The 25,289-nt window shown below is 37.5% G+C and overlaps 1 protein-coding gene across 1 annotated transcript in view; it reads left to right on the top strand.

The window, feature by feature from the left end:
* tnr (tenascin R (restrictin, janusin)) overlaps positions 1-25,289 on the top strand; it is a 170,276-nt gene that overhangs the window by 111,165 nt on the left and 33,822 nt on the right. The window contains exons 11-23 of the mRNA XM_017309882.1: positions 332-447; positions 4,741-4,891; positions 8,566-8,744; positions 9,020-9,110; positions 9,526-9,608; positions 12,209-12,311; positions 12,953-13,042; positions 14,227-14,360; positions 14,537-14,666; positions 16,921-17,187; positions 19,539-19,658; positions 20,007-20,150; positions 25,202-25,289. Coding sequence (XP_017165371.1) covers positions 332-447; positions 4,741-4,891; positions 8,566-8,744; positions 9,020-9,110; positions 9,526-9,608; positions 12,209-12,311; positions 12,953-13,042; positions 14,227-14,360; positions 14,537-14,666; positions 16,921-17,187; positions 19,539-19,658; positions 20,007-20,150; positions 25,202-25,289 — 1,696 coding nt within the window. The remainder of the gene's footprint in view (positions 1-331; positions 448-4,740; positions 4,892-8,565; positions 8,745-9,019; positions 9,111-9,525; positions 9,609-12,208; positions 12,312-12,952; positions 13,043-14,226; positions 14,361-14,536; positions 14,667-16,920; positions 17,188-19,538; positions 19,659-20,006; positions 20,151-25,201) is intronic.

Here is a 25,289-nt window from a genome sequence, read left to right as displayed (position 1 = left end):
AGTCGCCTATCAAAGGAATATTTTGTGTACTATTCAAAAGAAAATGTGAAGCTGGAATAACTAGGCAGAATGTTACTTAACATGTCATTGGTTACCATGTCTGCAACGACAAACCATATCAGCTGTATTCGGATCCAGACCATGTAAAACTTTGACATTTAATTTTAGTGACATAAATCTGGATTGGAATGAACAAAAAACAATTGCATCTTAACAATAAAGAAAAGCGAAAGTTAACGTAGCCTTATTGATAATCAGTCAGTCTAAAATGTAGTAAAGTACAAGAATGAAACAGAGTGTTACTAAACAAATGCTTTTTCTATGAATCCAGATCTTTCCAATCCAGATGGATTAGTCTTCAAATCTATCACAGAGACATCAGTGGAAGTCCAATGGCAACCGTTTTACTATTCCTTTGATGGATGGGAGATCAGCTTCATCCCCAAGGTAGAACACAATGTTTAATACTAGGGTTGCATGATATTTAGAAAAAATATGTGATTTGAAATCATGTTTGAGAATGTTTTGATGACTCTTTGGATGATTCAATACATACACAGGACTGCCTTCTACAAGTGTGTTTATGCCATCTATCACAAAAACCCCTAATAGACTTTATATGAACTGTAATTATTGCAATGAAACCAAAAAGTCGACACATCGCCCTGAATAAAATAGTACAGATAACCTGAATGATGAACATTCTGAAAGCAGCAAGGTGCAATGGTTCTTTACACACCATTTTGCAATGTTCTTGAGGAACAGAAGCTCAGTTTAGCCAAACTTTACACATAATTTTCAATATAGCTTTAAGTTTAAGTGCCTGCACAACATGAAGCTTGAATGTAATTAAACAAGTGGCTTGTGTTAAGGTCATTGGCTGTTAGATGGATAAACAAGCTTACTCCCTTTCCCCTTTTCTTTGTGAAATCATATCAAGGACAGGTTTTGAGCTAAAATGCGAGAAGTACTGTAACCTTATATAGACTCCAAATTCTAATCTCCCCTCTCACAGTAATTGGTTTTCTTCTTTAAGGTATTCTCAAGAGAGATACCCTCTGTTAYGGCCTGGCACTAAGTCCTAAATCTGATGCTGAGAGATTTTTTGTTTTGTTTTGCTTGTTTTTACTGTATTAAAGAAAAGGAGCATCATTTCACTGGTTTTAACCATTCTCCCCTTTTCTGTCTTTCCATAACTCGATACCTCATTGGTGTCCATCCCCTCTCAAACAGTTTCCCAGATCTGATTGTTATACCTTCCATGCACCACTTCTTGCTTGATATCTGTAACTCTTTTCTCTCTAACTACCTTTCATTCTACTGTGCATTCCTTTCACTCAATCTTCCCTCACTGTCTCTTTCTACCACCACAGGGGAAATCATATTAAGGGTTGGCAGTCCCACCCCCCGTGGATTTAATCCAGCAGCGGGGATTGTGAATTTTGACAATCTCGTAATGGAAGTAGGCATTAATGCTTTGGCCTGTGTAACACAAAATTCTCGAAAGGGGAAACAGAGAAAGGGGGACGGGGGAGAGAAGAGGGAGCTTTGAGACCACTGTTGTTAGGAAAAGCAACACTGCAGTGCATGTGAGGAAAACTAAAAACTGTTTTGTTGCAGTTTTTTTAGCACAGAACATAAATAAACAGTACATGTTGTATGTTGGAGTTAAGGTATAATGATAAGGATCATGTACAGTGTGTAAAAACATCCAACAGTAAGAATGTCGGTTTTATAACTTTCCTTTTGTAAAAGTATATTATAGCTTTTAGTTTATTATTCTGTAATTGTGTGTATTGGGTTTATAAAACTGAAACATAACATGGTCCCATGTATTTYTTGCTAAAGCATCTGTTGACACTGGATCATTTTCAAGTCAAATTTAAACGGAAAGTGCGTTTATTTTGCATCTTTAATTGCATAAAATATATACATCTTTTTTAAAATCTGTTAAGATTACTGATTTTATCTCTGCGTACGTAAAGCATTTTTTATGTGTGCGTGCACAAAAAGTTTGCCTTTAACCTCAGTCTTTCAGAAGCCTTTTGATGGAGGAAGACAGTGGGGGTRGATGGTTTCTCCATTATTTGGCTCACAGCAATACCAAGTGACATTTAAAACATGAGGAGCACTCAGAGCATTAAGTGCTCCGCCACAGCAAYGACTCTGTCTCACAATCAAAGTGAAAGTCACTGGGTTCTTCTTTTATCCACGCTACTGCTCCCCTGATAGGTTTCATGATATTCATGCAGCCTGGTAGCGACACACACAAACCAGCAGCACTGCAAACAAAAAGAGAAAAAATACAGCTACTGTGAAGGGGAAAAAAAGAGACTGCTGTTAACCGCTTTTTGGTGCAACTTTTCTACATGAAAAATATTGCGTATGAGTGGGATTTAGATGGTTTGAACTTAGCACTTGGACTCTTTTTTGTAGTTTTTCTCCATGTTTTCTCCATGCTTCTACTTGAAGCTTACATTTTGCCATCACAAGAAATGAAAATGAAAAATCCATCAATTTTTCATACATTTTCTGCAATTAAAYRTCTGATCAGGAAGCAGTTTGAAAATTGTAGACATAATGTATAGAAAATAATTTATTTTGTTGCATTTTCAAACAACGTACTACATTTAAAGTCAAGTCAAGCTGTAGAGYATATCTCAGCATCAGCACAGTTCTAAGTGCTCTACATCATAAAAACATCATACAGTCACCAATTGTGAAACAAGCATTAAACGTTACATTTTATCAAATGCCATCATCAATATCACCAGTGCACATCAAATATGTTGATCAATTTTACATGTTCTTAGTGTTTCTCCAAACAAAGGTTTCAGCCTTGATTTAAAGAAACTCTGTGTTTGCAATGTTTTGCAGTTTTCTGGAAGTTTGTTCCAGATTTGTGGAGCGTATAAGTTGAATGTTGCTTCTCCTTGTTTGGTCCTGGTTCTGGGTAAGCAGAGTAGGCTAGAACTAGACTAAAAGTGAACAAGACAGACATCGATATCGTCACTGAGAGAAACGGCCACTTTGCACATAACTAAGAAAAACGGGATATCTAAAAACGAGGAAGGGTAGGAACAAGCTTACACAGGTTTGCCCTGAACATTAAGGCGGTGGAAGAGCATTTTAGCAGTTCTTAGCAAGTTTAAGATCCCAGGAAATGAGAGCCTCCTATCAAAGCAAAAGCTCCTGATATCACACCTTTAGGCTTATACTGAGCAGCAAATACCAGAACAAAGAAACTTTTTTTCCTGAAGAAATATTTATAGCCACTTTTAAAGAATCTGGCTGTTTTTGTTGTTATGATGTTAGGTGCAGGCTTTGGGCTGTTTTCTTGCCTGTGAAAATGTTTAATTTTCAGCGTGATAGTTAAAAAAAGAACTTGCTCTGACATTCTGTGTGACATCAGRTTGATCTTTATTACTACTGGATAAAAATGAAATTTCTGAGACGTGTCTAATCTCTAAGGAAAAACTTTACATTGACTTTAGGGGTGAGGTTTTTGAGTAGGTTTTTATAAGTTTTATAAAGTTTTATAAAGGTTTTATAGGTTTTTATAAAAACTACCTTGAGTAGGTTTTATATGGGATTAAAGTCCCACCCTCACAGATGGGACTTTAATCACTTTTCTGCTATCASGTAGCTGCTTGGTGTGGAGGTGCGTAATTATGAGCACTGCCGGGAGCACACRCATCAATTTTTGAAGTAGAATGATCATGATTTTGCAGCCCTGCAAGCAGCACATCTCTCGGAAGAACAGGCACCGAAAGAGCAAGAAACAGTGCAGCTCTGGCCAACATTTCTGAAAAAAATCAAGCTCCTCTGACTTCTTGAAATGCTAACTGCAGAAATGCATCCCTGTGTACCAATGACGGCGGATAAACAGTTTTTTTTTTCCCTGGAGTGGAAAGTTGTTCCTCTGCTCATTTAGCAGCATGTTCATGAGGATGATTGACACGCCCAAAATAGTGAGGAACAAACTGCAAAGGAGATGCTCCAGAATAAGACAGACATTAACCAGCTACAGTAAGACTTGACAGTGGAGAAGGGACTTGAGWAAATAGACAAAAAGAAATCAAATAATACCAAAAAAATCAAACACTCCTCCGCTCTGTGATATGGACAATGATTCTGTTTACATTTTTTGACTTTTATTGTTATTCTGACTGATTAAAATGTATTTATTCCAGTTTGATTATGTGTTACTGACAAACCTAGATTACATTTCATATTAGAAATGTATTTAAAGAAAGTTACTACATCCTTTATGTTCTGCTGCGATGACAGTCGTCAAAGTGCATGTGGTTGGGGTKCTCAGATCAGCAGTAGGTAAAACATCTGTCAGCAGGAAGTGCATTTGCAACATTGACTCTTTGAGAACAGCTGGATGTAGCTGGGGCCTCTGTACTGATGAGTGACAGGCCTTTGGAATTGCACAGACTGCTGCCTCTGCAGAACACGACCTGGGAAAAAAAAAAAAATCACTGTTGCACATTGTTTTTTTGCTTTGTAATATGGTTTGGGAATTTAATGTGCTAAACCATCCAAATGTTTACAGGTAGAAAAAAAATAGACTGCAGTACATTTCTCTGTATATTTACAAGACGTGTAAATTGTTTTTAAAAAGTTAGTTTTATGTGGACTTCTTCGTCTTCTGTAGTGTCACTGTTAAAATATCATTAACTTACCACTACAGACTACTTACCACTCTTATCACTTTTGTCTGTTATTGTAAAGGACAATGATGGCGGCATGACAGCCCAGCTGCCCAGCACCATCACCTCATTTATTCAGAGCGGTCTGAGGCCTGGGGAGGAATATACAGTCAACCTGGTGGCGCTCAGAGAGCAGGGTCGGAGCCAGCCCGTCACTGCTACCTTCACAACCTGTAAGTATGACAAAAGCATGAATTGGAAATTGAAGGGATTTATGATAGATTATTACACTGAAAGTTGCAAAGAGCTGGACGCTGACCATCATTGAGCATGACATTTTTYATAAATATCCTCCCAATCAAAAGGACGAAATAAAACGTTTAGAGTCTGACGTGTACCTAACCTGGCAGTGTTACCATAGAGAAGAAATGTGACATCTGGGCATATGCATTCAAATATGCAACTGTCAGCCATTGTCTTTAAAACTTTAATATATGAACTATCATGATTACATTTACCTCACCATTCAGATTAATTGGAAGGAAAAGAAAAGTATATGTTTTGTTGTTAAACATTCCTTTTTTTTTTGTTTTTCGTGTCCTGCTGTTAAATTAAGGTATATCCTATGAAATAGCTCATTGCATACACAAGTAAGRGCAGCTTTGATTTAGAAACAAAAAGATAGTTGGAGAAGACATCTTAATTGCTTGCTTAACTTTATTATATTAGGATTTCATATATCGTCAAAATTGACACGTTGCATTAACAAAAAATCTATTGAAATCTGTTTTTATTACCGTCAAGTCTTTCAGATTATATATATGGGTGCATGAGTTTGAATATCTGTAGGATAGGCTTGTGTGTTAGTTTGTCACCTGAAATTGCAAAGACAATACACTGGTGAGAAGAGTAGAAAATTTTAGCACTCATCATTCAAGAGCAGCAAGAGGCAGGTAGCCCCAGYTCCCAGAGGCCACGGCAGCCTCAGGCAGACAGACACCAGGCACCCCCCACCTGCTAGCTTTACCCCCACCACGGAGGCAGCTTGACAGTGAAGCACAGGAGAAGTTGCCCTCAGGGCAGAAAGGCGCTGGGAGAGACACGTTAAACCAAACTCCCTTATCGCCCATTGCTATCACACCTGATTCGACAAAGGACTAAGAACCCCAGCAGGACCCAGCTGAGTCCATACATCATGTGAGCCATAGGCCACCACRCAGAGAACAAATGACCCCCAACACAAACACCATCACAGCAACAAAGCATCCAACCCACTTGTCCTCCTCATGTAATGCTGCCAGAGCCCCCATGGCTGTCCCCACACCGACAGTCCCCACTGAGACAGAACCGGTGCAGACCCAAGAACTGCCACTCCACTGTTTCCTGTTTTTTTTTCCCCCCCTGGAGTATGCATGTGTGACGGTGTTTAGGTGAAATGTTGTTATGAATGCAGGTGTGCATGCTCAAAATGCATTAAAATTGGTGCTGGAGGTGGTGCCTTGAAGACCCCACTGCTTTCTGACAGATGATTTAATCTCCACAACCCTGTGTGTCTCGGATGCAGTAAAATTGAGGTGTAGGATGGATCTTAGCACAGTAAGGAATATATTTTCMTTATTTGAAAATAAGGACATTTAACAACTATTAAACATGCTTTTCATTATGCCCAGATTTCTTCATGAAAAATGTTTTTATGAGCAGAAAATAAAACAATAAAGACTTGGAAAAACATCAGTCTTACATTTAGTAAATTCAGTTACTGAAACAAATGAACTTTTAAGTAATATTCTAAGTTATTGAATATGACTGTACGTTATACTGGGCATATTGCAATGCAACATGCTCCTGATACTATAGAAGGAAAATTGTTCAGGTTCTATTATTGGTGATRTAAGCAAATTAGATGCATGTTAAAGACTAACTATACAGTTATGTAACTGTACATTAACCGTACAGGCATACAAAAGTATTGTTATCTTATTYCTTATAGTTTTGTTCCCASTGCWAAGTAGCTAATGTATGGSTCCCACTCCTCACCCAGCAGACACTATTTAGGTGTAATRGGTCCAATTCAAAACTCATCCATAACAATTCAGATGCCGACGTCTGCAGTCAAAACACCATCAATTTCCTGTCAAGTCTTCGTTCAGTTTTTTGGGGGTTGTAATTAGATATCGATTAATAATTCATGTCATCTGCTCATTAATTTTTCACGGCGGCTCGCTGCATGACACCTTATTGGATAAAAAAAAGCGGAAAAGACAAATTTGAAGTTAGTAAATTATTCATAACAAAGATTTATCCCTCCTTGGAGATGGAGGGAGTCGGGAAGAAAACCCAGAGGGAGAGCAGAGCCGGTGTGGGAGCTGGTTCCCAGGAAGTGGCTTCCTTGGATTGTTTTCTGGGACAAGACTCAAGGGACCAATTTCTAATACATCAAGGATCAGAATGGACCTGCAATATGTCAAGTCTGAAATTGAGACTTATTTAGATCTCAGAAGCTCACTTCCTGTAAGAATGAGATCACTGTGAGAAATGTCTGCGAGAAGTCAAACCTGTAACAAGCGTTGGTGAGTAACTATGCTGTCACAATATAGAGTGCTGCTCAAGTTTTAAATTCTGACATATGTCTTGTGGAATAAATTATTGTGACATAAAAGTAGTAACGAGAAATCTCAGCTTGGTTCTTTTTGAGTTGAGTTAAATAAAATTGACTTACAATTTAATTTAAATTTAATAGAAAACATAAAATAGAGAATAATGTAATTGTGTGTTTTTTTTTCTTTTACACAAATGCACACGGACATATAGTGGTTTGCAGAAACATTTGTTCATTTTCTCATTTAGTCATGCCGCAACTACAAACTTCAATGTATTTTATTCATGCTTTATGTGTTTCAAATAATAATGAARGAGCCAAAGTCAAATTCTAAATCCATCAAAGAATCAGCTGCAAGACTTGAAAATATGTATATATACAGTAGRTACCTGTAACTCATTCTGACAAAGCCTGCTTTTGCAAAGCATAGGTGGTTGAGAAATACCCCAATAAATATTTGCTTATGTTCATTAATGGCATTTTACTTTAACAACGAGCCTCATTTTGTAACGGTTAATCAAGAAAGGTGTCGATTTGAGTTCTTAGCACCTTTGCTACTTCTGTTATCTGCTAAAACCAGCAGCTGTCAAATTATAGCTTTCTCTGAATTAAGCCATCAGTTTAAAGCGTTAATTGTAAACATATCTAATATGGCATTATTTTGACATAAATCTCATAATATTTGATAAAGACACTATGCTGAGAAGTGATCAGTGAATCCCTCATCTGTCAGGCAGTTGGGTTTTCCCTTATTATCCAGGATGTGTGTGCAGCTTCTTACATCTTGTAAATATCTTTTCCTGACTTGTATCCCGCTTCATGTTTTACACCTTTCACAGATAAAGTTTGTTGTCGGAGCGTGTGTCAGCTCTGATAGGTTTAACTGTCAGACCAGGTTTCACTGAGGATAAATCCGCATCGACCACTGTCAAACCCTGAGGCACTGAGTGCTAACACAATGAGTGTGGGGRTTTTATTTTAATGTTCCAATGTGGAATTCAGATCCCCAGCTGAGATTGAAACTGAATAAGTTTCGATCTCAAAAACTTACTCAGTTTCTATCTGAGAAACTCACTCAGAAATGTACTATGTTTCTGAGATTTGAATTAAGAGATTTGGAGAATTCTCACCAAGCCCAACATCAAAATTCAACATGGCTGCTGCACATTTTGAATCGGTAATAACAGCAGAAATATATATATATATTTTTGTGTTTCCCACAGTTGATAACAGACAGCAAAAAAACATTGTTCAGGTTGACAACATGATGCCTGTTTTTTCTTTTTTTTTGTTGTTGCTTTTTTGCAGTGATTGATGGTCCGACTCAGCTGATTGTGCGTGACGTGTCGGACACCGTAGCCTTTGTGGAGTGGACACCACCGAAAGCAAAGATCGATCAGATTGTGTTGCGTTACGGCCTTGTGAGAGGAGAGGGCCCGCGGACCACCTTTAGACTCCAGCCCACACTTACCCAGTACTCATTACAGGTGCGCATTTGTGTGTTGTATGAATCATCACAGATCTGATCTTATTCTAACATATGAGGGGACTCAGCTGTCATTTATATCACTTATGGAAAGAAGTAAGTTCTCAAGGGGTGTCTCTTTATCTTTGTTTCATGCTCAGAGTTATTGTTTCCTGTGATATGCATAAATGATCAAATAAAAGGGTTGCTTTGCCACCTGTGTCAGGAGATAAAGCAATGGCAAGAAAGAAATATTATACCAGTCTAAATAGTTTTTTTTTTTTTTCTCCTGTGCAGGTTCTGCGTCCTGGTTCACGGTACGAGGTGTCTGTAAGCGGAGTTAGGAAAGGAAATGAAAGTGGCTCTATCTCTACTGAATTTACAACCGGTGAGGTCTGACAGCAACCAGATGTAGTGATGGTTTCCCTGCATGTGTGAATCCAGGAGTAATGGTATAATGGRCTATAATGCATGCCGTATTATTTATCTGCGTTACACAAAGGCGCTTTTATTTTGCTAAAGGTTGCATAGAAAAGCATAACCTTCAACAGAAAAATCTATTGAAATCCCTTGAGTGTATTATGTTCWGCTACAGTTTAACATTCAATCTGCATTGATCAGGAAATGTGAGAAGAGCTAAAGTAGCAGCCTGAGATAAAGACTACATGTGATAAATTTACCCTTTCTTTTAGTGGTTTCTGGTGCTTTTTTTTTCTTTAAACTGCTGATATATTTGCTTGCTCACAATTTCTGAGAATTGGTCTTTGTGTCCCCAACATTGTCAGCTTTATCATTCTTCTCAGAGATCGATGCCCCCAAGAACTTACGGCTCGTGTCCAAGACCTCCACTACCCTCGAGCTTGAATGGGATAACAGTGAGGCTGAGGTAAAGAGACGTGAGACAGATTTAATCCATTTGTCTCAATTTGCTTTCAACCACTTTAARAGATTGATGGCTGTGGGATTCRTCTCAAGATAAGAGGTTTTAGTTATTTTGAATGTCAGTTTTGTAATCTCTGTTTTGCTTATGAAATTATGCTGATTAGAGCTCTCGACTGAAAGGTTATTATTAGATTTCAGGGGGAAAAAAAACAAGTTGAACTCAGCAGTGAGCATTTGAGCTGTCAATAGACAAACACCCTGTCACTCAAAAAAATGCTGTTTGTACAGTTGCATTTAAAGTAGAGCCACCACAGATTATCTGAACTAGATGTAGTCATGTAGACTGTAGAATTATATACTTGAGTCACACAAATCCAGGGTTTCCCCCAAAAAACTTGCTAAGCCCGGTGGTCGGGGCGCCGAGGTGGTCCACCGGCGGTCCACCGGTGGTCCACCGTGTTTTTGTATTAAAGATGCTAAGTACACAGAAAAAGTACAAATATTACTGGGTAATAATATGTTACGGGAAAATAGCGTCAATGAAACGCTATTTAAATCCACAACTAGCCTTAAAAACAACTAATCAAAAAAATGCAATTAAAATGAATATCAGTTATTCGCACTTCTGTTTAAACCAAAATAAGTCAGTGGCTCAATAAGGCTCCCAGACCTTCAGGGGCCCCATAAATGCTGATATTTTAACACAGACCACAGATATATAAATGTAGCATTTTTTTTAACTGATATTATCAATGCTGCTAAATTTGATTTAATGGTTTCAGCATATATAAATTGTACGTGAATTGTAAGTAAGTAAATAAACTTTATTTATATAGCACCTTTCACAGACATGAAAATAAAGTGCTTTACAAAAATGGTAACACAACAATAATAAAAGAATCTCTTTCGTGTCTGAAACAGAAACTGTTGTGGTAGCTCAATTTTGAGGGACTAGTTTCTCAGATCTCCGCGTAGCCGCACGGAATAACTCTGGCTGACTAAGTAGACAAAGCATTTGATATGGTTTGGTGGACCGTTTAACTGGAAAAATAATACTAAAATTAATAATAAAAGAATATAAAACCAGCGTGATGCGTTACCACGAGGCGAGCGCGAAAGCTCCTCACCGGGCTGAAGCTGCATGATGAATAGCGCTGCATCGTTAACCACCAACGCTCCGGCCAACCGGGACAATAGACATAAACTTTACAGGGAAGACAGGGCCACACGCTGGACAGCGTGTTGAGATGTAAACGCCGAACATAATATTGTCCACAAAGATAAATCATTCTCACCACTAGCTCAACGTGCAAATGGCTACAAACAGACGCGCGCGACTAAAAGTTATTCCTGCGGTTCACACAGAGCTGCGCAACCAGAGTTAACGCGGTTCGTTTTAAACTCTTGCCTTGATATTGAGTTCTCCAAAAAGAAAAAAAAAGAAAACTACTCACACTGGGCTGATGTAAATATCCATACAGGTCAGCCTGTGTCCAGTATGAGTGAAAGGAGGCGCGCGGGATCCGAGCTGAGGTAAAGCAGCGGCAGCGCGAGGCAACCGCAGAGGCGCCAGCTGTGTGATTGGTCCGCTCTTCGGCTTTAAATGCATAAACTATAAACCTTTTAGAAATAAATCTGCTCTGCGAGTGAAACACTCAGAACAGAGACGCTTGCTATCTGGCTTAAATATTTATCTAAATAAAATATAGTAAATTAAGCGATTTCCCCCAATTATTAATTTTTCTAAAAATAAGAATAAGCATGCTTAGCCTGGCGTGGGGGTGGCTACCAAAGCATGGTGGGCCGCCAGGCTTAGAATACACTGGGGGAAACCCTGCAAATCCATCAGTTTGACTTAATGCTCAAACTTTTATGGAACTGAAAACGTTACTATTGATCAAATCAGTGGTATGCAACAGATATAAATTCACTTCTAGTTMTTTGTAAATCCAAGTTAGTACTAATCATATGATAAATACAATGAAGAAGCTCACAATCTCTAGATTGTGATGCACTTAAACACACTTTAAAAAATCTACTTTGGAAATATAATATCCAAAACATATTAAATCTGCTTTTGCCACAAAAGAAATCGATTTTGGAGGTAAAAGGCACAGAAAATCTTTGAATCTGATTTCTCTGGGTGCTTTAAATGTAAATATTAATGATGGTCTGAAACAAACTCTGAGGGATTTGTTTTTTCATTTTACACCAGTCACATTTATATTGTTCAGTCTCATTGATCACAACGAGCAAACCAACCAATCAAGCAAACAAATAAAGTAAAAATATAAATGTATGGTTAAAAATCTAAAGTTTATACCTCTGGATAAAGCCAATCGGTAACMATTCCTGTGCAATTTCTACCTCACTAAATCCCTTCACATTATACCACAACATGAGACTTTTAAAGAAAACGTAAACGCTGACTGACTCCCAATTTAACATTGTTTCCATAATGTGCTATAACACTACTATGTGTTAAAAAGGTTCACATGAGATTTAGGCTGACGAATAAAAGGATACGAAGCATAACATCTCTTTGTTTTCCAAAAGTTACATTCAGATTTTTGTTTCTGCAAATGTTTAAATGTTCAAATACAGGTGGAGGGGTATCAGGTGGTSTACAGCACTTTAGCAGGAGATCAGTATGATAAAGTGATTGTGCCACGCAACGAGGGTGCCACCACTAAGACTAACCTCACAGGTAAGTGCAGAAGAAATTATGGTTTAACTTCTTTAAATTTCTGCTGTAAAACTTTCATATATTATTTATTACCGACCTCTGCAGGGCTCTCATGCTTAATTCTCAGTTTTTGTTAGGCTGTTGGTCTTATCACAGTCCATCTAATGTGCACTGAAGACGTTGGGGAGTGACTGTGTTTTACATGGCAGGATTATCTCCAGAGCTAACATTTGGTTGATGGGCTACTGATGGTATCTCCTGATACGCTTGTTGTCTTGTAGGCACATTGAAGGAAAGATGGATCATCTGGAATATTTTTTTTTTTTTTCATTTGTGAAGGCCTTAATGCTGCAAAGGTCCCCGTTTCCACCCTCCTTATTTTCCATTGCTCATCTCTTCATCTATATTTCTGCAACTCGAGACTTTGACACCTTCTCATTTGACTTTGATTCCAATCATCATGCGTCAGACAAAAACTGATTTCTCCTAAAATCCCTCCTATGTTCATGCAAACGTCCTCATAACCTTTGTTTATCTTTCAGAGCTGTGATGGAAAACTTCATTTTCTAAGTGCCTGTGAAGAGGAGAGTGTGAAAGTGTCTCCTGGAGTTTGACGTATTGCTCGTTGAATTGCTGCGTCTCTCTCTGTCTCTGTGCATCAGACCTTCTGCCAGGGACGGAGTACGGCATTGGTATCTCTGCCATGAAGGGTATCAACCAGAGTACACCAGCAACGATGAATGCCAGGACAGGTAACACTTCACGATTCAGTGAATGAAAACAAAGTTTAGCTTCCGCATAATTAGAGTACAGGAAATGTTGTTTGGAAATGTCAGCATWGCGAGTCGGCACATTTGTTTTTAACAGTCACCGCTCACATTGCACGGAGCGCTCATGTTTCAACCCATATAAGTCACTTGAAAATGCCAGGCGAATAAGATTTTGGCTTTGTTTTTTTTATAGAGGCATTTAGCGATTTCATTTTATCTGTGTTGGATCAAAGTTCCCATTACAGCATTTTAAATCTGTAATCATCCATGCTATTTAGCTAATGACCCTCTTTCTTTATCTCCGCAACCCAAAGGCCATTAGAATTTTTATTGTGCTTTGAGTCGTTTGACTGAGAGTATATAAAAAAAAAAAAAACTTGATTCGACCTTCACCTGTTTGAAATGTCAGAGTGGATGCCTCGCTACTCTTTCAAACTGCATAGTTTTGTTCTTCTTTTTAACAGCTAATTGTATTCCTATGGTTTATGTAAAGTCATCCATTTGACGGTTTTGAAGGTTCTGCCACGGATAAACCCCCTTTTAATAGTTAGATTAAAGCAACTATTTATGAATCTCTGGCGCAATGTATTTATTATATGATCACTTAGGTCATTCAGGAATTGTTTTTTTTTATCAGCATCAGTTTTTCTTGAAGTTTTTTCTGTCTTAATTTTAAATCTTAATATCTGATGAGGTAGCTGCAGACAAAGTTTAACATAACATTGGCTTTAAAGCTATTAATATCCTGCCCCTACACTCTATAGGGTATTTATTGTTTCTGCCATTTCTTATGTCAGAGTTGTAAGAAAACTGTGAAAATATAATGAAGAAAGTTAGCTAGCTTTTAGGACTGTTGTAAGCTATTGTTTTAGTAAACTAGTAATTTATTTCCATTATTCTAATRATTAATCCAGTAACTGAATAAACATTTTTCCATTAWCTATCTGCTACTTAAGCTAATAGATAGATAATAGTAATATGTGAAAGAGAAATTGCAGTGATACTGGAGATACTTTGTCCCTGTGACATGCATTTGAAAAGAAAAAATGTAAATTTTTTAGAATAATAGTGTCATGGAAAAAATCCAGTCTCAAGTCTGTCCAGCTAAAGTTATTTCACAGTCCTGCTGAATGTAATAAAGTTATGTTTGCCCTCTGGTGTTGCAGGCCTGGATGTACCCATGGATTTAACTGTGACAGCTTCTACTGACAACTCCATCACTCTGGTGTGGGGTGTAGTCCAGGGTCCAATTGACCACTACAGGGTCACCTACACATCTTCCTCTGGTATCACAACTGAGGTAATAAACACAACAAATATGAGCCGGTTTACCGTCACCCAGGGATAAAGTTCATACATTACAGGGATCCACACTCAGTTGATTAACATCTTAYAAGGCTCTGAACCGTTTTGGAGAACCTGTAGTGTGTAGTTGCTCTCAATTTGAACTTGTCTGTCTTATTCTTTCTGCTCCAGCTGACAGTTCCTAAAGACATAACCACCACGACTCTGACAGACCTTGACCCTGGAACTGAATATACAATCACAGTAGCAGCGAGAAGAGGGAGGCAGCAGAGCACTGCAGCAACCATCGATGCCTTTACAGGTAAAGAGAAATGCCAGTTTTGTATTTACACATCATGAGAATAATTGCTAAGACWAACATCTAATGCACACCTTTGGAAGAAGCAAGAGTAACAATGCGATTTAATAAGAGTTAATGGATTTTTTTTTTCTTATCGATAAATAATAAATCACAGTTGTTGTTTTTTTCTTTTTTGCAGTTTTACAGAAACTTTTCTTGCCAGTATCACTTTAGGTCTYTCAATCAACAAAAATACACGAGATAAATGAATTCCCAAGAGTATGTGAATAGACAGAGACATGAAAGATCAGCCAATTACTGCAGAAGCTAGAGACTGGTCTAAAGATGCTGCTGCATAATCAAGCAAACTGTGACTATAATGAACTAAAGTGTGGCTGCAGGTAAGGTGMGCCATGTTAAAAGAAAACAGAGGATCTTAAAGGCTTTGAAGAAGCAATTAGCAGAGATAAATTATTCAAGTCAGTTAATGAGGTTGTTACAAGTGTTTCCTTACTACGCCTCTGTTTTGCATCTAAATGTATTTGACTTTGTTTTTGCTGGACTCTGTGCAGCACAGCGTTCTCACGATTGCCTTTCCAACACTGYCGTCCTGTTTCTCAGCCTGATGCCATTTCTTTGCATTCAGTCAGTTTTCAGTTTTTTTTTGTTTTTTTTTCACAAAGTCTGTCCATCAGAGTACATGTCAGATTATCTRTCATTCTTCTCACCTCTGTAGGCTCTTTGTTACTTTTGTAAAAAGCTTGATGTGGTCTTTGCTTACACAAAGGATGATGTCCAAATGACGGGCACCACTGTCTTCTCTGCTGTCATTATCATCATCCTCATCATCTGCTTTCTTGTTCACTGCTGCCATCATGGCAGACTGGCAGTTGTCGCTATCACTACATCATCGTCATTACCATCATCCTCATCTTCTTTCTGTTCTTCTAACTATGACTTCTTGGGTAACTTCAATTTAACCACCCGCCAAGAGATGAGGACAAGATAAAATGACAGATCAAAAAAAGTCAGGGGAAAACTATTGATGTGTCTGTCATCTTTTCATTCACCGCTTGGCCTATTGGCAGAAACTGTCTGCACTTAGGGAAACCTGTGAAAGCAAAACCAATGAAATATGTCAGGGACCCTGTGTGKATCAACACCCCCTTTACCACTCTTTTAATCAACTATTGATAATACCATGTTTTCACCACATTAACCAGGGATTATTTAACTAATTAATTATTACTTTTGAAAGATGTTTTAGGTTCACTCAATTATTTAGGAGTTTCTCTAAAAGGCTAGTTTGTTTGCGTTCAGATTTTAGGGGAAAAAAATGAAAAGACACTACTGAATTAAAAACCGACAGCATGTGTTTAAATGCTAGGGAATTTGTATTAACTCTAAAATTAATTCATCTCAATTTAAAAAAAAACAACAAAAAAACAGCATATTTCATCATAACCACGGTCATTCTTTTTGCAATCTTTAAGTTTATTCCAAAGAAAAAACTTCAACAAAATATTTCTTCGGATAGCACTTTTTGCATCCTAACTTTTTCCTGCTACTCTAAAGAAGGACAACTGGGGCTCATCATTAAGTAGGACAAAGAAGTCTGCGTGGCACACAAATTTCTGCTGACAGCGTTGAAGTAAAATATCACTGCAGTCCGTGAAAGACAAAAGCTGGCGGCTCAAACCGACATTTGTGGATGTAGGTCAGTAATAACAATGAGTCATTAATGCAATGATTGACGGCAAAAGATCTGTTCAGTGCGTGTTTCATCTGGATTAATCAGTTGAGGAAAAGTTATTGTTGCTATATTTCTCCTGCCGTATGAATCCACACTTGGCTAATCAAATGAACCTCTTGTTGTGTTTGGAGGAGATTCATGTATATTACATTAGCTCCCGTTTGGGCTGGACCACATGACGGCAGCAGCTGGGCGTTATCATGCTTTTACAGTTCCGTCACATCTTCCTCATTATTGCGGGTAATCTCATTAGTTTCTCCATTTCATGACCAATTAAATCATTATTGCCACATGACTGTGGTTTGCTCTGACTCACCTTGTTCATCAAGTCTAATCTTCTCAACTTTATTATAAAGAATCTATTACACCATCCTAGAGCGCTCCCATCCATCATTGCATGGCTTTGACACTCATTTCCATTCATCTTGCGACTGTTTGTCCCTTACCGCCTCTCATTCGCCGCTGGAATTTTAACCTGTTCTTGAACGCTACCGAGTGACTTCTAAACCCCCGTTCCTCCAGGGATCAGGCCTGTAACCCACCTTTACCTGTCAGAAGGGACGTCAGATTCAGTGTTGGTGGCATGGAGTGCCCCAGCACCACCCGCTGACCTCTTCATTCTGAGCTACAGCTCTGCTGACGGGACAGACACTTCTAAGGTGACTCTAGAAGGCTCCAAGACGAGGTCACTGGTCCAGGGCCTGCTGCCGTCCACTCACTACACGTTCAGTTTAATCACAATACAAGGGGATGTTACCTCTGAGCCCCTTACAGCATCCCTCAGGACAGGTGAGCTGCTCAGTCTGAAATGTGCTGTGTGTGCCATGGGTGCATACAGTTTTCAGCATTTGTGACTTTTTCAAAGCAAAAAGGAATCGACAGCTTATTTTAATAATTGCTTGTAAAGTGTTTCTTTCATGAAACTTTTTCTTTCCTAAAAACACTCTTAATCCTGTAAAAATCCAAATTACTGCACTCACTTAACTTCACCTTAATGCAAAGCAACAGCTTCGCAGAATAAGTTTTAAAAAATTAAATAAAAAAATAGAAGTGTTTCTGTTATGAAAATCAGTGTCTTCCTTTTTTTAAGCATTTTTTCAAAAATTTTAATGAAATTTACATTTCATTTAAATTGTTTTACTAGGGCATATATGAAATTGCTGCACACCTTTCACGGAAATTTGGTGGAATAATTGGGAATGGAGTGCCTCGAGAAAATAAACAAAAAAAAAAAGAATGGGAAGAAGGCCTGTTTAAAAAAAGACATTAATGTTTGTGTCTGAATGGGTGATAGAAAAGAGTGAAAAAAGCTTGCAAAATTAAATTAAAAAGGGATATCAAATGAGTGTATTTGCAGAAATGTTTTTTGGGCTTTTCGTTTTAGCAGAGCGGTAGAAGAAAGACTTTTCTTTTGCTGGAGGCTAAAAAGTAAGAGGTATTTATGTTGTTCTAGGAAATCAGATGGCTGATACTCACCACAGTCAAAGTATTCAACAGGAACTCTGACTAATGATTCAATGTTTGTTCTTAATTAAGAATTTTTCTGCCAGAAGACAACATGGCTCACATTTGGTTTAGCAAGAATTTTCTGCTTATTATTATCATTATTTTCTKTATGCAGTAACTCTGAAGTCCCATCTGAATTCTCTTTTACTTCACTAAAACACTTTAACATTCACAAATTTGTTTGTTTTATCTTGTGAAATATTTCCCAGGATTTTTTTCCCCCATATTTCATCTGAATCAGTTTGTTGGTAACATGCCATTTTAAAGTTTAGTATTCATGTTTGAGTGGATAAATTGCTGAGAAGACAGTCAGAGTTTTATTCATTTAAAAACATTTAGGTTTTTTTTTCATTTTTTTTTTTTTTTTTCCCCCAAGGAGAAATTTATCATAAGAAGGGAGGTATTTGAATGAAAAGGAAGACCGAGCATCACAAAAAATAAGTATTTTAACCTTTACCAGAGGCTCAGATTTAAACAAAAACAGTTCAGCAGCTTTTGTACTGGGTCTCTTGCTCTCCTTTTTTGATTAACCTACACATTAAAAGCACATTTTCGAGGACGAAATTGGATGGGGATTTGGAGACAGATGCATAGTATTTCTTCCACCTCTTTTTTCAGGGCCTCGCTTTGATCTGCCTTGTTTGAATGTGAGCGTTTGTGAGGCTCCACTCTCCTTTTTAGCTTCGCATTTGATTCATTTGCCATATTTAAAATATGTCGGCTTTACGTTTTAGCCACAGTTATAACAGACGATTTTGCTGAGCTGACTTTGATAGTCATTTTGCCACAATGGTCAGTTCAAGCTTCAAACTGTGCTTTGATGTAAGCTTACACAGTCTGTACACTACTGTCACCCGCCTGCGGGACATAGAAAAAGTATTATATCTCTGACAGAACAGTTTTTTTTTTCTTGTTTGGTGGGTTTAAAACTTATTAGAAAATATGTGCATAATATAGAATAATATATGATATATAGAATTACATGTAACTACAAATTACAACAAATATTGTTACTGAAGTGGACACTTTTTAATTTAGTTTCATTTGATCTAACTTTGAACAAACCAATATTTTCTGTTTTATTTGCCATTGTTTTACATTTTATCACAGACATTTTTATCTTGATTTAATGGGGCAACAGTGGTAGGAGTTCATCCTGTAACCGTTGGGTTGCTGGTTTGAACCCGAGCTTTTTTCATCTTATTTGGACGAGATACTTCACCCAGTAGGTTGCCTTCCTACTGGGCAGTACTGGCTATTATCCAGGATGACCACCAGTGTGTTAATGTGTGCGTGAATGGGTAAATGCAGTGCAAAGTGCTTTGGAGTTCTCTGGACTTGACAAAGTGCTATATAAGTAGAGGTCATTAACCATCTTTGTATTGTATTTATGGTTTTATAAGCAAATAAAACAAACATACAATGGCCACTTATACCATTCTGTCATTTTTGASGTTCTATTTCCATGTGTTACAAATTAAATATYCTTCAAGTAATCAGTTTATTCATGTTGGTTTATTTCTAATTGTAAAAACCCCAGGTTAATCCCTTTTTTATATGAAGAAAATATTCATGTCTTTCTTGAGCATTGTGAATTTGAGTAGTTAATAACTCTTTACCCATTGCTGTCCTAGAAATGGACCCACCAAAGGAACTGGCGGTCTCAGATGTRACAGAGGATTCAGTGACCATCTCTTGGATCAAACCACTGGCTCCCTTTGAATATTATAAGCTCTCCTACCAGTCAGCCAGAGGTAGCATACGTTACGTTTCATACGCCGTTTGAACTAAGCGGGTTTTAATTTTATGAAATTCACTATATTAATATATGGAACTCACGGTGGCGTTATAGTTACAGTTAAATTAACACGGCATTTGCTTTCTTACACAAGATACATTTTGTGCTGGCACACTCTGTTACACAGTGTGTTATAGTAATTAATCATGACATTTTATCAGTCGGCTTTAATTGAATTTTAAATTAAAATTCCATACTGATCAGCAATTCATTCCAGATAGCAGCCGGTTACACGGTACACCATGTATTAAATGTGGGATAACAGCGGGGCCTAAGATTTCGTCTTTTCTTGTGCCTGCTTCAGGTCGAGTGGACAGCGAGATGATCGACAGCGATGTGACAAACTACACCTTGTCTAGTCTGTTTCCTGCCACAGAGTACGAGATCAGCCTCAATGCTGTCAGAGGGAGTCAAGAGAGCAGACCTGTCACCACGTCTGTCTTCACAGGTAGCCGCTAACAGTCAATAAGAACACCCACAACACTGCGCAGGACAGACAGTGGCGGTGCTGGGTTTTTTTAGCGTATCATTCTTTAATAAGATTTATTTAAACAGAACATTTTAAAAGGAGCCAGAAAATGTGTCTTAGTTTTTCAGAGTAAAACGTGGGGCTGTGCTGATCGGTTCCATCAATGCGACTAAATGCATGAAAAATAACCCACAACAGTTTAACGGTATTACATTAGCTTTCTTATTATGTAGCACTTAACTTACTCACCAATATTTTTTTCTCTTTTTACTACAGTATCTGTTTTTCTTAATAGCTACAGATATTTTGATATGCTGTTTTGACAGTGAGTAGCTTTATTGTGTGCTTTAATGTCTGTGTAGGATTCAGAACATCACCACCCTGCTGTCAACCATAGCGCAAAGGAAAACGCACCTGGACTCTTTTAGAAATTTTTTAATCAGTAATTTTGTCAATATTTGCTTGCATTAGCCATCATTAGCCAGTTTAACTATATTTTAATATTTCTTTGTCTGAAATGCTTTATTGTTTCTTGTGCTTGCTTAAYGCATCTTCCATGTAAATCCAGGCGATGCTCAGAAGATCTCTCAAAAACCAGAGTGATTCTGGATATGGTGCCAAATTGGCCTCTCAGCAGACAAATGCTTCATGGTGATGTTTATTAAAGGGATTAAAGAATAGACCTTAAACACTGCTTTTGAGTAATTGTCTTATATATGGTGGAGCTAAGACTGTGTAACTCTGGGAAACTTTTAAACAAATCACAAGCAAACCTTTGACAAAATTAACCATAATTAACAGTGTTTTGGTAGCATATGTAATAAACTCAGAAATCTCAGGTTTTAACACCTAAGACAAGATTAAGATAAGAAACTTATAAATGAACATATCTGATTTTTTTTTCTGATTACTATGACCATTTTCAAGCTACAACAATTGTAGCTTAATTTGCAAGAATAATCTGGGATTTCATTCTTTGCTGGACCATCAAACCAAATTTTCCTGTGCAACAGGGTTTCATACAAGATTTTGCACAAAGATGTCACATAAAATATAAGATACAGCTGACACTGTAGAACTCTTTCCTGGAGCAACAGATGAAAGTGTCCATACCACGATTCTGTAATTGGTTACCACCTCCCAGCTCCATCTCACTCTGAGCCATCACTCTTGCTGCTTTCTCCCCTCACTTATCTCTTTATCCATTTTACTCTCTTCGATCTTCCGGTATAACTGTCAGTCTCTGCCTTTTCCCCTCTTCCTTCATTTCTCTGTCTTATGTTTACTACTTATTCCATTCTCTCTTTTCTTAATCCTACCTTGTCTGGGTCTTGCTGCACTGTTTTTTTTTTTCTTCTTTTGTACATACAAAGGTTTTTCACTTTGAAATGAGGTATTAGTCACAAATCAGAAAAACAAAGGACATCCCGTTTCCCTTTKTAAAGCTATTCTTGAAACCAAAGAATAGCACAGTGGCTCATTGTTGCTTGATAACATATACTGTGTTTGATGAAGGAACATTTCCAGCCCTCAGATGCATTTTTACCAGCTAATTCTTTCAATAATTCCAGTATACTTGYATTGAGCAGAGTCATTTGGACTGCAATTGCCTGAAAAGAACATAACTCTAAAGTCAAGCTTGTTAGATGTGGTAAATAACATTTTCTTGACATAGCACAATGTCCAACCGCGGACAATTTAATGCTCTCCACAACAATACATTAACAGGGGATTTTGAGGAGTAATCCAGCCTTGCCCCAGCCAAGTATTTAATGACTTSAAAATCACAGCAGTTGCAACATAACTCACCTTCATAATCAATTATTGTGGAAAAGGCTGAAAATAGCAGCCAGCCACTCTTTGTTTTGCTAACACGGCAGGTTCTTTTAATCTAACATGAAACTCCTGACATTAAACATAGACAATGYAGCAATTTATTTAAATGGATTATGACTGTACTCATAGTGTGAAGACCTCTCACTTTTCACAACTCAAACATCTTAATCAGCCACCTTTTTAACCAGCAAAATAWTTTTTTTYATCTGCTGAGATTCTACTTCTTYTAAAAACCACCTGAAAGGTTTATTTTAACTCGATGTCAGAAGACCCTTTCAATGACAAGATACTTTAAAGAGGCTTCATTTKGCACCATTTGAACAGATTTCTAATGTACTCACAGAAAAGYAGTTGAATGCCAGGAACAATTTATTTTAATTAACTTTGACTTCTGGCACTTTTTCACGTTGTATATGTAAAATACTGAARAATTATTACTGAAATATWGCCAAATAATATCAGAAGGCAATGCAAAGATTTGATTTTTGATTTACAACCCAATTAAAACAGAACAAAATGACTGAACAGGCTAAACACTGTTGGAAAATATTGGTAGCATTTCATTATTCAGATCTCTTTATGAAACACATAAAACATTTACTGTGGTGTTCAATAAGCATCACTGCACAGCTGTTCATCTGTTGCAAATTATATAAATATATTGGTGATTTTATATTGAATGCACTCAGTTTGACTTGAGAGTCATTGCTGCTTCATGTGATTGTTATTGACAGCATTTAGGGAGTGTTTTGTTTCGGACTGAACATGTACGTGATGCGTGACTGCCTAGAGAGCTTAAACATGACGTTGCATAGCATCATAATGGCACTTATTGTTATTTTGGTCATAATGGTTATATTGTTAGTCAATATCGCCATGAACATTGTGGTTACCTTGATGAACAAATAGCTACAGGACGGCATAATGTGCAATAGCTTATATTATTGTGCAAARGGATTCTAGGCATACATAATTGTTTACATAACTGAAGTGAGAAAATACTGAAGAAAAGAAGGCAGAAACATTTTTTGCTTTTTTGTTTTTGGTAGAAGGCAGCAAAGCTTATTTCAGGTCATTTGTGTCCCTCRTGTGTTACAGGCCCAGTGAAAGTTGTCATCCTTAACTAGAGCACTCCAACATATAATTAAGGATGGGACATGTTGTATTTTTTTAGGTGCTCTATAATCATCAGAATAGTATTTATAAAATAACAGCTATGTCAGTCACACTGTAGGATTTTATAATAATCCCAGGCTTTTAGGAGWTACTTAAATTAATGTCATGGTGGGGTAATAATTATCTGCTGTTAATCAGCGTAATAATTGTGCAGTTAAAAAATGCTTTAGGCTCAATTGGCTCTACACCAGGGCGTAACAGAAAAATCTGCTGTAATAACAGCATGTCTCACATTTCACATTGATCTACAGTATTAGCAAGCATTTTACTTCCACATGCAGTGTATTTACCATAAAAAATCCTAAATCAGCAGGTTTCCCTGCAACTCCCCACGGCGTAGCTCACATACAGGGTAAACATGGCTGCTGCAGCAGGTACAAATATTTGGCTTTTCATGGTAGGAGTGTTAGGTTGATACCACAAACACCCCCAGTATGGCTCAGGGATTATTAACATGGAGTACATGTTCACATAGTAATAAATCACTTTTTTGTCTTATTAAAGAGAGGCGGTGCAGAGAGGAGCGATTGTAATATATTTRTATATACACATGCAAACCTTACAATAGTTACTTGTATATAAKATTCTTCTTTTATAGCTAAAAATATGTATTTAATGTCTGTTTCTAAATAAAATATGGATTAAAAAAACGATTACAAATGCAAACATTTTTGTTTAAGCTGTTGATCTTGACATTTTGGATCTTCAATGAGGATTTTTTTTCTTCAAAGCCCAAGTATAGATCCGCTTGTTTTTCTTTCAATAAATACAGCTGCATATCATACCATCCACTTAACGTTGGAAGTCTTGGGTTTGAACTTTTAATCACCTGGCCTAGTTGAAAACTAAACTATAATGTGGCRTCTGTTGTCAACATCCCAAGAATTCTTTTTCAGTACATCATCAGCTGACCATCCTGTGCCGAAAGTTGATGCCCTACACAGTGAATGAGTGCCCAGAGTTATAATAAAAAAATATTATAACTAGGGCCCACTCCCCCAACAGCACCAGRCTGTAGAGTCAGCAACAGCTAGCATTTGGTTTATGGAAATCAATAAATCTTCATTAGTGCAGACAGAATGTCTGCTTAGCATACCATGAGATTAGGCAACATTTGTTGCAACACGATTACGTTACTTGTTTGCTTATTTATTTCTTAGTAGTACAGCTGTAAATAAATCTAAGTAAGTAATCTTCAGTTTTTAAAGATGCAGATTCACCACAGCGAGATATTGCAAACTCCAAAGTATCGGTTTTGATCATAGGTGTTATTTAAAATCTTCCTACGCCATACAGAATAGCAGGCAAAGGTTTAACGCCTCAAAACGTGGAGAGATGTGAATCMAATCAATATTAGGAACATTAGCTTGAGAGGTTTGCAGTAATTTTCTGACTTTTTTTGTAGTTGATGTAATTGTTGTGAGATTAGTTCACCTATTCAAGCAACAGAACAAGAAACCGTGAGACACTTTAGTGTGCAAATAAGAGCAATTCCATTTTTTCTGCTTTAATAAGGCTTTTATCAATCATCTGACATGTCCAGAACCTTGGCTCTCACTCAGATTTCCACATCTACCTGCCTCACTCTCTGCCTTGCCAAAATAACTTGCCKGAGGGGAAATTGGGGTTGAAACACTGGGGTTAAAGGTATAATTAAATTCAAACTCAATTGTGGCATGTCCAGCAGTCTGAGAGACAAATTAAAAAGAGGCTGGGGAAACAGATGGCTCAGGAGAATATTTGAGTTTTCCTATATCATATTTGAATTTCAAAGAGAGTTTCTTTTGCTACAGACTCATTGAATAAAATATTTTCATTCAGCTAGGGTCTGTGCAATGKGATAGGCAGCAGGCATAAATCTGTGCAAGGTAATGTTCATGTGACTTCCATTTTTCATCAGTCGTTTTTATACCAAATCCTTAACCTTCTTTTGTTCCAAAATTGCTCCCTTTTACTCTCTTTGCATAAAAAACATCCACAGTTTCAATGCACTTTGTTTCTGTTTTGTATATGCATAGCCATGGACATGCCTGCAGAATTGACGGCCCTCAACATCACTCCACAAGGAGCCCTGCTGAGGTGGAACCCTCCCCTGTCCAATGTGGA

Source organism: Poecilia reticulata, linkage group LG17 (genome assembly GCF_000633615.1).
Source record: "Poecilia reticulata strain Guanapo linkage group LG17, Guppy_female_1.0+MT, whole genome shotgun sequence".
NCBI classification, from domain to species: Eukaryota; Metazoa; Chordata; class Actinopteri; order Cyprinodontiformes; family Poeciliidae; genus Poecilia; species Poecilia reticulata.
Note: the sequence above shows the minus strand (reverse complement) of the source record. Positions and strands in the feature narration are given on the sequence as shown.